The sequence below is a fragment of the Ptychodera flava genome, assembly GCF_041260155.1.
Source record: "Ptychodera flava strain L36383 chromosome 3 unlocalized genomic scaffold, AS_Pfla_20210202 Scaffold_25__1_contigs__length_14229661_pilon, whole genome shotgun sequence".
NCBI classification, from domain to species: domain Eukaryota; kingdom Metazoa; phylum Hemichordata; class Enteropneusta; family Ptychoderidae; genus Ptychodera; species Ptychodera flava.
Window position 1 is genome coordinate 10,005,211 of NW_027248279.1, and position 12,238 is coordinate 10,017,448.

At 38.7% G+C, this 12,238-nt stretch overlaps 1 protein-coding gene across 7 annotated transcripts in view; it reads left to right on the top strand.

Moving 5' to 3' along the window:
• The window catches only part of LOC139125532 (alpha-2,8-sialyltransferase 8E-like), a 30,866-nt gene extending 21,808 nt beyond the window's left edge, over positions 1-9,058 (top strand). For all 7 annotated transcript variants that reach the window (XM_070691595.1, XM_070691598.1, XM_070691596.1 and 4 more), the window contains 2 exons: positions 5,165-5,406; positions 8,153-9,058. In XM_070691595.1, coding sequence (XP_070547696.1) covers positions 5,165-5,406; positions 8,153-8,388 — 478 coding nt within the window. In that variant the 3' untranslated portion in view covers positions 8,389-9,058. The remainder of the gene's footprint in view (positions 1-5,164; positions 5,407-8,152) is intronic.
• Positions 9,059-12,238: the final 3,180 nt, after the last annotated feature.

A 12,238-nucleotide genomic window follows, 5' to 3' on the forward strand; every position in this document is an offset into this window, starting at 1 on the left:
AAGAACAAATGACAAAAAACCAACGGAACAAAAACAAAAAAAACGTAGAAACAAAGGGAAGAAAAATTCCTCTCACAGTAGGAAGGCAAAGAAAACAGATGCAATACCTGCAGCAAAAGAAATAAAGTGGGAAGAGGCAGAAAATGGAAAGTCTCTCCCAGCTGTGGTCTATCAATCTCTTTTGCTTTTAAAAATACTGATGTGAATATGCACTGGCAAACCATAACATTTAAGTTTTATGGTTCTGTTGCAAGTCTGTTATATTGAAATTGTATTGTTATGCTAACTGTCTGTAACATTTAAGTTGAATGGTTCTTCTAGCAATCTGTGACATTTAAGTTGTATGGTTCTGCTAACAATCTGTAACATTTAAGTTGTATGGTTCTGCTAACAATCTGTAACATTTAAGTTGTATGGTTCTGCTAACAATCTGTAACATTTAAGTTGTATGGTTCTGCTAACAATCTGTAACATTTAAGTTGTATGGTTCTGCTTGCTCTCTGTAACATTTTAGTTGTTCTGCCGTTAAAATGGCAGTTTCTCGATTTCTTTGCAAACTCAATTCTATACCTCGTTTGTAAAACGCATATAATTGTTAAACTTTATTCCATTGTTGATAATACGATTTATGAGCCGGCTAAATGTTCTTTTCAACAATAACACGTTACGTTGTACGCAATGCAATCTCATTGGTCAAGATGTGAAGATAAACTGTATTATAACACGCCATATGCTCATTCCGTGTCGCAATTGGCCAGAATACGTCACGTGATGAGAAAATAGATACGTCTTGTCCCCACCAGATCGACAAAAGTGACGTCAGAGGGTAATTTTTTTGAAAAGCTGTTTCCCTAGGGAAATAGTTCTGACCAAATTTTGAAAGGTGCCCAGTCACGTGACCGTAGTGTCGTCTGCAGCTTTGCAAAAATGGCAGGTGACTAGAACTTGATGTGCGTCCGGGATAGGTGACGACACATTCTCTAAAACAGATTTTCCAACATTTTGCAACATTCCAACAGCTCAGAAACTTGAACAGCTCATCGATGGAAAAGATTAAAGTGCAACTAAGGATTTCGCTAGGTATGCTTAGAATATTGTTGAAAGCAAGTGGTACCACGTACAACTGAATCCACTGTGGAAACATCGCCCGGTAAACTTGTCACAATGGATTGTTGCGGTACAAAATATCAAAACACATTAAAAACTATATAGCAATACAACATGAGCATGTGGTGTGTTATAAAACACCTATAGCCTGAGCTGGTCTTTATTCGGGCTATAGCGCCCGTCTATTAACCCTCGTGGCCGTGTGTTACCAGAAACACATGGCTATACCCCTCGGCGTACGGCCTCGGGGAATAGCGATGTGTTTCTGGTAACACACGGCCCCTCGGGGTAATAGACGGATGCTATAGCCCTCATGACCAGGCAATAGGTGTTTACTATATTCGAGTTGTAACAAAGTTGGGACACCAATAACCTTTCACTGATTCCTGTTACTGTCTCACGCCATAATGTCATAATATGTCACTGTAGCAATAATTCACCTCACCAACGAGTATATCATTCCACCAGGTCCATTTGACCTGGCCAGGTATACATGCACTCGTTATTGCCATGAAAATATGTCTCGAATTGGTCAAAATTTCATGGTATTCCCGTTGTTTGGTTTTGTATATTTTCAAAATACAGTAACTGTGAATATACTTTAGCCTGATGATACATAGGATTACTAATTGGCAGTTCTTAAAGGTATGGCAATCGATCCCAGGGCCTAGGAGTGGCACATGTAAAACAGTGTGTATCTTTGCGTCAGAGGCGGAATAAACTATTGAGTGTATCTATTTATCCGGGAAATCTTAATCCTGACAGCTATGTGTGTACGCAATATATAGCATAGAGCAAGTCGACGTTAGAGACACACAAAAAAAACACGAGGAGCAAACAGGTAGAGGTTTTAACACAATCAATGTACCCGGTACTTCACCAATGTCTGTATCTCCGCGCTTTGAACATAGCTCGTAACAAGGAACAGTGGAAAGCACGTGGGACGTGTAGACCTATAACAGCCACTCATGTAGTTTGTGCACAGTGAAGATTTTGCAGATCAACAACTTTGACGGAAAATGAACCGACTTTTCCTACCGTAATTTTTACCTCCTTCGATTCAGCACAAAATGTTCGTATGGACTATTGATACGGGATTACAGTCGTTACGTGGTGGCAAATCCTAGTCGTATTGACGACTATACTACGTAAACAGTCACTAAATAAACTTTGCACGCATTAACGAGCACTGAACATTTTTACCGTTTTTAATCTAAAGCTGTCCGTATACGCGTATGACGGTTGCTAAAACAAAACAAGGAATCTGGCGTACATTATTACCGAATTACTTTGTCCAAAAAATTTGAGTTAAAACACCCAAATGCCGAATGATGATCATACAGAACTTTGCAGGTTTCTGGACTAAACGACCCCAAACCGACCGGACCTCAGTCAACTGTGCCGGGCCTGACATCTACTCTATCAGCGTCAACTCAACCTTTCATTCTTGACAACTTTTCCCCACAAACTGGGAATATACTAAATTTACCTAAAAAAAAATTCAACTGTGTATCGTATGGAAAATATTTTACCGGGGCCACGGGGCAAATCATAAAACCAACAAACTCCGACAGAAACAATGGAATGATCATTAGTGTGCAAGGTCACTGTGTTATATGTCACGGTAAAAATTTCTGGCTTTGAAATTTCTAGACGGTACAAAAGACGGGGCAGAATAAGAAAAGATTACGACCAATGTGTAACTGCCGATGCCACAGCTGACTCTATAACTTTCAGGGGCGTAAATTGGTACAGAACGTAATGTTGATATCAAGGTAGTTCTGCGTCCATTGATAAACACCCAATATACCACGGCTGTTGATTTGAGCTGCTGCCTTCGATCGAAAATTTTCAACACAAAGACATAATATCAATAATTTTGCGAGATTATAAGAGCCCGCTGTCTTCTCGCCTAATAGCTGCGATCAAGATTATTATGATAGAAGCAATTGACTGCCGAACACCTTGATCTTCTTATACACAATGCGTAAAAATGGGTTATTCCTGTTGAGAAATACGACAGCAAATATCGCAATGTGAATTTCTTACTATCTTCCTCGCAATGATTTTTGCACCCGAGTCTATTTTATCACGGCCACTGGACCATTTCTGACGATTTTTACTAACAATTAATTACCATACATGTAATTATTGTTGCTAGTTTCTGTAAATTTTGCCGACTATTCGTTAGTAGTTGTCAAATTTCTTGATATCGATATCGGGAAAGTAAAGTCAGTTACAGACAATCGAGGAAGTACAGAAGAGTATATTAATCAGCGAATTAAATGAATCCTAGGTTACTATGAAAGTGGAAAAAGGTAATGTTGCGCCCTGGTCCGGAAAGGAAAGTTGATAAAGATTTCAAAGACAGATAATATTAGAGCAATTTCGTCATGAAACAAGCTCAGAAAAACGTATAGGGAAGAACAACATCACGGCGAACTTCAGACCTTTCATGTTTCAGTCTGAACGGTCACCATTTGATGCTATAATCTATGGCAAGTGTCTCTTTTTGGACAACTCCAACAGAGATGAATGGATCGCGATTTAGTTTCATTGCCCCTACCTGACCGTCGGGAAATAATGCAGCTCATGGGCACCTGTACAATGGTCGCATGAACGTATCCAGTGGCCGGCCACTGCATTAGCCTTTGACCGTCCTTGCCAGCAAACAACGGTTTTGGACGTCACGACAGCAATTTTTCGCCGTCTGTGAGCGGTTGAGTGATTTGGGTAGGCCATGGAGCTACTACTTTGGTAGCTCCATGTGTAGGCATAGATCTGAATCGAGTTGATTTCGGCTGAAAGTAGTTAGAAAAGTTGTTCTTCGTGCTCGATCCAAAATGAGTCCGCATGTCGCGGGTTTTGTCCATGTAACCGTTTGTCAAGTATTTTGCTCAGTATATAGTAAGAATCGTTTATTCATTGTTGACGTCGTAATCGATCCGATGTACACAACAAATGTTTGATCATTTGCACCTTTGCGCGTCCCCTCGTGATTGGCAGCTGTTTGAACGCTTTCATCTATTGTTTTTTGGACGCTTCAAACACAGCATCGAAGCAGTTTTGGCATCAAAAAGCAACTTAAAATAGAAAAAATGAGAGAATTTCGACGACAAGGTGATTCCACAAGTATTCACAAAACGTAATATGTTGGAACAGTGCTTTAATTTACACCATGGTGCTTGAAAGATCCAGATTTTCGGGAGCATTCGTTGACGCTGCAACCATGTGCCACTCATGTTGGATTATGAATGCCCAGGGAGATAGGGGGTATTTATAGGCTCCCCCTGCCTTTATTGGAAATGATTTAACACGATCAGAACTAATTTGATACAATTGGATCTTCCTAGTTTTCCAAATTTCTCAAAAGCGTTGGGTGTCCCATATATAGCTGATTGTTGCAATATTAAAATTACTCATAAGAACAAGTGTGTAACTAAAATCGAAAAACAGATTAGCTTTCATTTGCAGATTAAACCATAGGGGATAGCCTATGTGTCCGTCCCCAGGGGTGGGTAGGTGTTTTGTTGTATTGCTAATAAAGGTTTATTCTACCAAACTTTGGTGTTTTGGTCTTGCACTGCCCTTGACAATCTTGCGTAAAAGTTTTATCAGCATGCTGTCAGTTATACCTTGCTGGTGCGCTCGTTGTTGACTTTGTCAAACTTAATCCGGTGATAATCTGGTGACAGCGTCCACAGATTAGTAATTTACCCTTGCTTACTTTGGCAAATTAGGCACTCAAACTCATCAGATAATAGACTAAATTACCACCTTGCTTGCTTTGGCGATTTAGGCAATCAAACTGGTCAGATAATAGATGCAGCATGCCGATAAAACGTTTACGCAAGATGGTCAAGGGCAGTGCAAGATCAAAACACCAAAGTTTGGTAGAATAAACCTTTATTAGCAATACAACAAAACACCTACCCACCCCTTGGGACAGACACATAGGCTATCCCCTATGATTAAACCGACATTACTTCACCATCCAATTATCCCAAATTAGTCCAATCGTGTAATCTATAAACCCGTGGTTTTTTCTCCTTTTCAGGTATTATAGATTGGCAGAAAATATGACCGAAAAGTTCAGGCAAGATATAGTAACAGAATATGGAAATACAACTCTCTTCACACAAGCTTTCAACCAATTACATTGTACCCCGACTGCCTTCCGTGCTCAGGATGTGTTGCAATCTGCACATGTTAATGTGGTGTTTCCTCATCCAAGTTACAGGTCGTTGATAACGGAGTTCTGGAATGATTATGGTATAAAGAGTACTTTTCCCTCAAGTGGTAAGCTTCATTTTTTGTTATCATATCAACAATTTCACTAAAGCAATGCTGTATTCAAGTGCAACAGCGCAGATTTTCTGTTCATTGTCACGCATTTTCCATCAATTCCAAGAATAACTCAAATAGTTATCAGATGATTTCTTAATATTTCATGAGCGTCACTATCCTTTCGATGTTTCTTTTTGTAAAATCTCCATTCGGATTTATTCTTCATTTTTAGAACCAAATGACTGGTTTCTTTGCCATGGGTCAATCATGTACAGTCTCCAATGCACTATTAAATTTTCTAGAGAATCAATCAGTGATGTACTTAACGGCACACTTTGGATTTGAGACGCCAATAATTCTGCACGCTTGCTAGCACTGACACTACTCGCAATACAAGCCCCGGAATATCGCCTTGTCTTGTAAGGGAATGAAAGTCAACATCATGTACGGATTAGAATGTGTGATATCACGGTGCACTTTACTCACCAAACCCTACCAAACTAAATAGCATCATCAAAGATTATCAATATGCATATTTATGACATTGCAAGGAAATGCACTTGCACCAATTTTGAAAAAAAAATCAGGCCAGGCTTAACTATTTTAATAGTCGCGCCAGCGGCTTACTGACTACGCATGCGCATATTCATAATATACTATGCGAGAAACCGGAAGTGTACCCCTCTTTCATGGGCGCCGCCATGTTGTTTTTTTGAGTACTCGTAAATAAACAAATACGAAACAAATTACTATTATATAACATGCCATTTATAAAATATACCTCTTTTATTAGCCAGTAAATGTTATTATGCACCTTGTCGCTGATACAAAATATCGTTAATATAGATAAAGGGAGAAAACTGTCGTGCATATGAACGGGGGCATACGCAAAGAATGCTGGGATTGAATTTTAGATAGCGCCCCCTGTGTCAATAATTAGATTCAAAAATTGCAAGTTTTTAGACGGAACGCTATATAGTCTTCAGCTTGCAAGTGGAAGGTGGCAGTGCGGTTACCATTGCAATGATAATGATTGCATAATATGTCCCTTGTTTAACGCAATAGGCTGTTATCATTGTAAAAATTGCCAATTTTTGTCCAAAATTTTTACACGTTACAGAAAATCTATACCTGCACTGCTGCAGGGTTTGACGTCGTGTACGTACGTGAACTGCTTTCATCAGAGGGAAACTGGGCATAGTTGTCATATAAACGTTTATGAAGTAACAATTAATTACATTTTATCATGAATCAATACAAATAACATTGCCAATCTTAACCCCTGGCGCGACACCAAGGGCTGAGCCCTATATAAATATTATTCTGGTTATGTAATCAATCTTATATACTAACGCGAAATCAACATAGATATGCATGTTGAAAATAATTTGGTTCTGACATGTCTTGGTGGTGGATACGGATGTTAAATGCAAACAAAATGACTGCTGTGCAGTATATAAAGTTAGGGCATAACTAAATTAATTAGCATATGTGTGACGAAGAATTATTTCCAGGGATGTATTAAATTGAAAGAAAGTGGCCCTTGGCACGTCTAAATTATAGTTTTAGTTATAAAAACCTAACACAAAATGGCCATATAACGGCGATGTTGGATCATATTGTAAAACAAACCGATGTGTTAGGGAATACCATAGGAATTTTAGGTTTTCGAATGGCTTAGTGATAGTAAGGATATGAACACGTTCGTAATAGTCGCGCCAGCGGCTTACTGACTACGCATGCGCTTATTCATAATATACTATGCGAGTAACCGGAAGTGTACCCTTCTTCACGTGACCCTTCTTTCATGGGCGCCGCCATGGTTTTTTTTTTTTTTAGTACTCGTAAATAAACAAAAACGAAACAAATTACTATTATATAACATTCATTTTATAAAATATACCTCTTTTAGTAGACAGTAAATGTTATTATGCACCTTGTCGCTGTTACAAAAATATCGTTAATATAGATAAAGGGAGGAAAAACTGTCGTGCATATGAACGGGGCATACGCACAGAATGCTGGGATTGAATTATAGAAGAGCGCCCCCTGTGTAAATAATTAGATTCAGAAATTGCCAGTTTTTAGACGGAACGCTATAGTTTTCAGCTTGCAAGTGGAAGTTGGGCAGTACGGTCACCATTGCAATGATAATGATTGCATAATACGTCCCTTGTTTAACGCAATAGGCTGTTATCATTGTAAAAATTGCCAATTTTTGTCCAAAATTTTTACACACTACAGAAAATCTAACCTGCCAGTGCCCTGCTGCAGGGTTTTGACGTCGTGTACGTACGTGAACTGCCTTTCATCAGAGGAAACTGGGCATAGTGTCATAAAACGTTTATGAAGTAACAATTACAGTTCATCATGAATCAATACAAATAACATTGCCAATCTTAACCCTGGCGCGACACCAAGGGCTGAGCCCTATATAATATTAAAGTTACTACTAGTAGCCTTAAAAGATCATATAACGACCAAAATCAAACAGTGAATTTATTACGGAGAGTAATTTCCGTGTAGAGTATTTCAATCTTAGCAAATATTCATGTACAATGTTTGACCTTCATCGGGTTCAATAGACCAAAATATACTTATAAGCAAAGTATGTTCTATGGAATCATTTGATACAAAGCACATGATTGCATTTTGCATTTTGCATTTTGAATTTTGCATTTTGCATTGGAAGAACTCTCTCGGCCATCGCACATGATACATATTCAAGTCAATGTTTTTATCCTTTTTTCTTTCCCAGGTTTAACGATCATGACAAGTTTTCTCTCTTTCTGCCAAGAGGTACATATGTTCGGGTTCTGGCCGTTCCAGGTGAACAAACATCAGAAACCACTTCCATTTCACTACTATGAGCCAAAACACATACCGCGACCGTCAAGGCTCGAAGGAAGAGTTCATAACATGCCTTCCGAATTTAATTTATTCAAAGATTTGCATAATAAAGGAATAATTCGACTTCATGTCGATAAATGCTGATATTTCCAACTTTTTCATTTTTTAGTTGTCAGTGAATAGTGCATTGTATTGTTGCAGAAGTAGAGTCACTCCATCAAGACTGCAAATATCATATTTTTAACTTTAATGTGCACATAATGGATAACGTTTCATCGCCTTACTCGAGCAGCTGTATTTTTGTATAATATTTCCGTTATTTGTCTTCCATAAGATAAGTATTTCTTCGTTTTATATCTAAAGTATGTCAAAATAAAAAAGTATGTTAAACTTTCAAACACAATTCACCTTGAATCGATGGCGAGCATACATTTTTACAAGTTAATCGTTCAGGATAATTCAATTTGATGAACTCGTTACGAGCTTTATATCACACGCCCTGATGAGATTTGCTTTGCTAGTAGTCATGACGTATTCATATTTAATTTATTTAATTCTATATTCTGTGGACTCCAGTACAATATGGTGACTGCCCTTACATACACTGAAAATTTGAAAAAGCCTTTTTGCTCCAAATGTTACGATCTCCGACAAAAGCTTGCAAGAATCGGTCTTTCACTTGAGTGCACCTCGACAAATTAGGTAGCACAGCACTTTGTAATTGGCCGTGTTCAATTGTTCATGTAATAATGTAATAAACGTGTAATAATGTGTAATAAAGATACAAGACACATGTCTAGTGCGCTATTGAAAATGCTAGGAATTATTTTTTGCTGGTATTATAAATCGTGATTTTATGGGCAACGATAAACATATTTAGACATGGCGTTTTGCATCCATCACTAAGTGGGAATACGTTACTCCTCGGTGCAGATTACGAATCATGGACAGATGTCGGATGCTCAAAAGTTTTACGATCCTTTTCTGATCTACCACGCATGTGTACTCATTTTAAAGTTCTTGGAGAAAGAAAATTTTTCAACGCTTTTAATTTTTCTGAAACCAAACTTTTCATTTTTGCCTTAGAATTAACGGAATTATAATCATGGAAGTTTTGAATTTCAAATATCAGTAAATGTCAAGCAATTTTTCCGTAGTACCAAACTATGACCCCTAATTTTTCTTCTTCACTTGGTAAAAACACCTTTCTCTCGTCTTCACTCCCGTCATTAAAAGTATTTTGTCAGTATAAAGGTAACGATCATTAGATATATTTATGTATGAGTTTGGTCAGGACGAGGTTATCAACACCACCGCTGCTCACAGTGGAAGTCAATTCTTAGCGACGATAACATGGAGGTTGGTAACACTCTACATATAGTCTGTTGTATTTGTAACTTTCGATGTTTTTACACCTTTGTTGTTGTTGTTGTTGTTGTTGTTGATTGTTTGACATGTTCAAAGATACTGAATAAATGGGTGACCATGCATATATTCGACCCAAGTTTTAGACACGACACATGTAACCATGGCGAAAATGAATTAATGGTCATGACCATTAATTCATTTTCGCCATGGTTTCATTTAATTTGTCTAAAACCGAGGTCGAATATATGCATGGTCACCCATTTATTCAGTACCTTTCAACATGTCAAACAATATAAGTAGTATCTTGCATTAAACAAGATTCATGAAAAATGGTCGACTTTGTCCCTTTAAGTCGAAGGGCAAAGGAAATAAGTATCGAGCCGCCGAGTCACTGACAGTCGATGACATTAAACTTATGCGAGAAAAGAAAATACTAGGTAACTACAATCCAGAATCTGTCTTATACAATGTGAGGTGGAATAACACCAAGCTCCTTGGTTTTGGAGCCTGTGACGAAAACAGAAAATTGTGTTGGGGTGACATACTTCTGAAAACAACTACAGTGGGTCGCAAGTACCTGGAATTTTCCGAACGTGACAACGAAACCAGGAGCGGTCAATATGGTAACGTTCGTAAGTAAGCTTATGCACCGAAAATGTTCGCTGTTGAAGACAAGAGTATCTGTCCCGTTGAAACCTATAATATATATAGACCATCGGCCAGATGACATGTGCGAATTGCATTCTCCGTTCTACCTGGCCATAAATTATAACCCAACCACCCAGATATGGTACAAACGACAACCGATTGGCAAAAGCAAACTGGAGAGTATCGTGAAAACCATCACAGAACGAGCCGGAATAAAGGGACGCAAAACGAATCACAGTGCACGAAAGACAGCAATCTAGAATCTCAGTGAGCATGGTATTCCTCTGACCAAAATAACGCAGCTTTCTGGTCACAGAAAAGTCTAGTCTATCAATTCGTACGCCGTTAACTTTTTAAATCAACAGGAAGTGATGTCAGATATTTTGACCGGCGCCGAAAACCCCAGAAATCGACTGATGCCAATGCCGCAACGACCGTCTCCTGCTGCCTTCGAGCCTCTGTCGATGTCCACCAACAACATGATAAGGAGCGTCGACGATGACCCAAGACAGAGTACCATGACAGCTGCAGCAGCAGGGCTGTTTTCTGGAACAACCTTGACAGGTTGCAAGTTTAATATCATCATCAACGTTGCCGGAGCATCTAGCAGCAGTCAACGAGTCGAGCTAAGGAAGCGAATAGCGTTTGTGATTTCCGAGTCAGACAGCAGCGACGCTACTTCTCCTGATTACAGACGCATCAATTCAGAAGAACTTTGTGTTGTTCTCTCAAAGCTACGATAGCTCGCAGGATTTTCAGTGAACTTGAATGTTCTATTAATTGCATTTTGTATTTATTGCATTTTGCATTGCATGGATGATGATAGTATGCATAAATTTCCCAAATTACCTTGTCATTGAAGTGCTTTTGAGGATCCGGACATTCGTAGCATCGAGTTTTTAATTCGAGCCGCACACCGTTGTAAATTACATTTAAACGAGTTACTTTTTATTTGTAAAATATAAAAAATACAATTGATAATTTCCTGAAACAAAGTATTCAAAAGTTCATACAAATTTTGGAAAGCAGTGTTCCTTGAATGATGTTCAAACACCGACGACATTTTTTGAAATACAATATACTGGCGATTGATATATGTTCTCGGTAACAACGTGACAGAGTAATGGTGCCGTTCCGCTTCACTCGCACGTCATTGTTATTGTTATTTTGATCGATGAATTTTCACTGACATTGATGTTATGGTATAAATCAAATAAATACCGTGCGTTAAACGATACCTGGCCTTTCGTTGTTCCGCTTGATTCGCACAGAATACCCCCAACGAGAGTTGTTATTATCCATAAGAGCAGCCTCAGTGTGCTCCAAGTAATTGTAAACTATGGCGTGGCCATGAACAGCTGAGCGCGGTCAAGTCAGCTGTGACCCACCGTGACCGCATAACATGAGCCCAGGAATTTTTTTCTTATAGATCCTATCGTTTTTCCTCGTGCGGGATATCATATTTGAAAGGTTTACTTATGGAAAACTGGGTCTATGCATGTGATAAATATATAATTTTCCCGTAATAATCTCTCTCGTGTGCCTGCGTCGCAGACTCATGATTCCCCGTGTAGCGGTCGTATCCCCCTCGCCTTCGGCTCGGAGGGTTATTGCCGCTACACGGGGAATCACTCGTCCGCGACGCAGCCACACTCGTTCGGAATACGGGGGATTGAATATAATTACCACAAAAGTCTAAGCTTGTGTATATTTTCTTCCAACTATTACGTGAAAATCATTTACTCATTTCGCATCCCTTGTATTGTGAACATCAATACCTTACACAGATGCTCACTTGTGCAGTTACATTATGGTCTATTATTTACCCGGGTCAAGGACTATACTTGGTCTAGTGAAGATAGAACTATTTTACGTGACCCAATCAGATTGTAGACTTTTTGAATTAGATTTTCTGTTGTTATTTTTTGTCATCTGATGAAATAAATATACAATGCAATGCAATACTAAAAAAATCTAT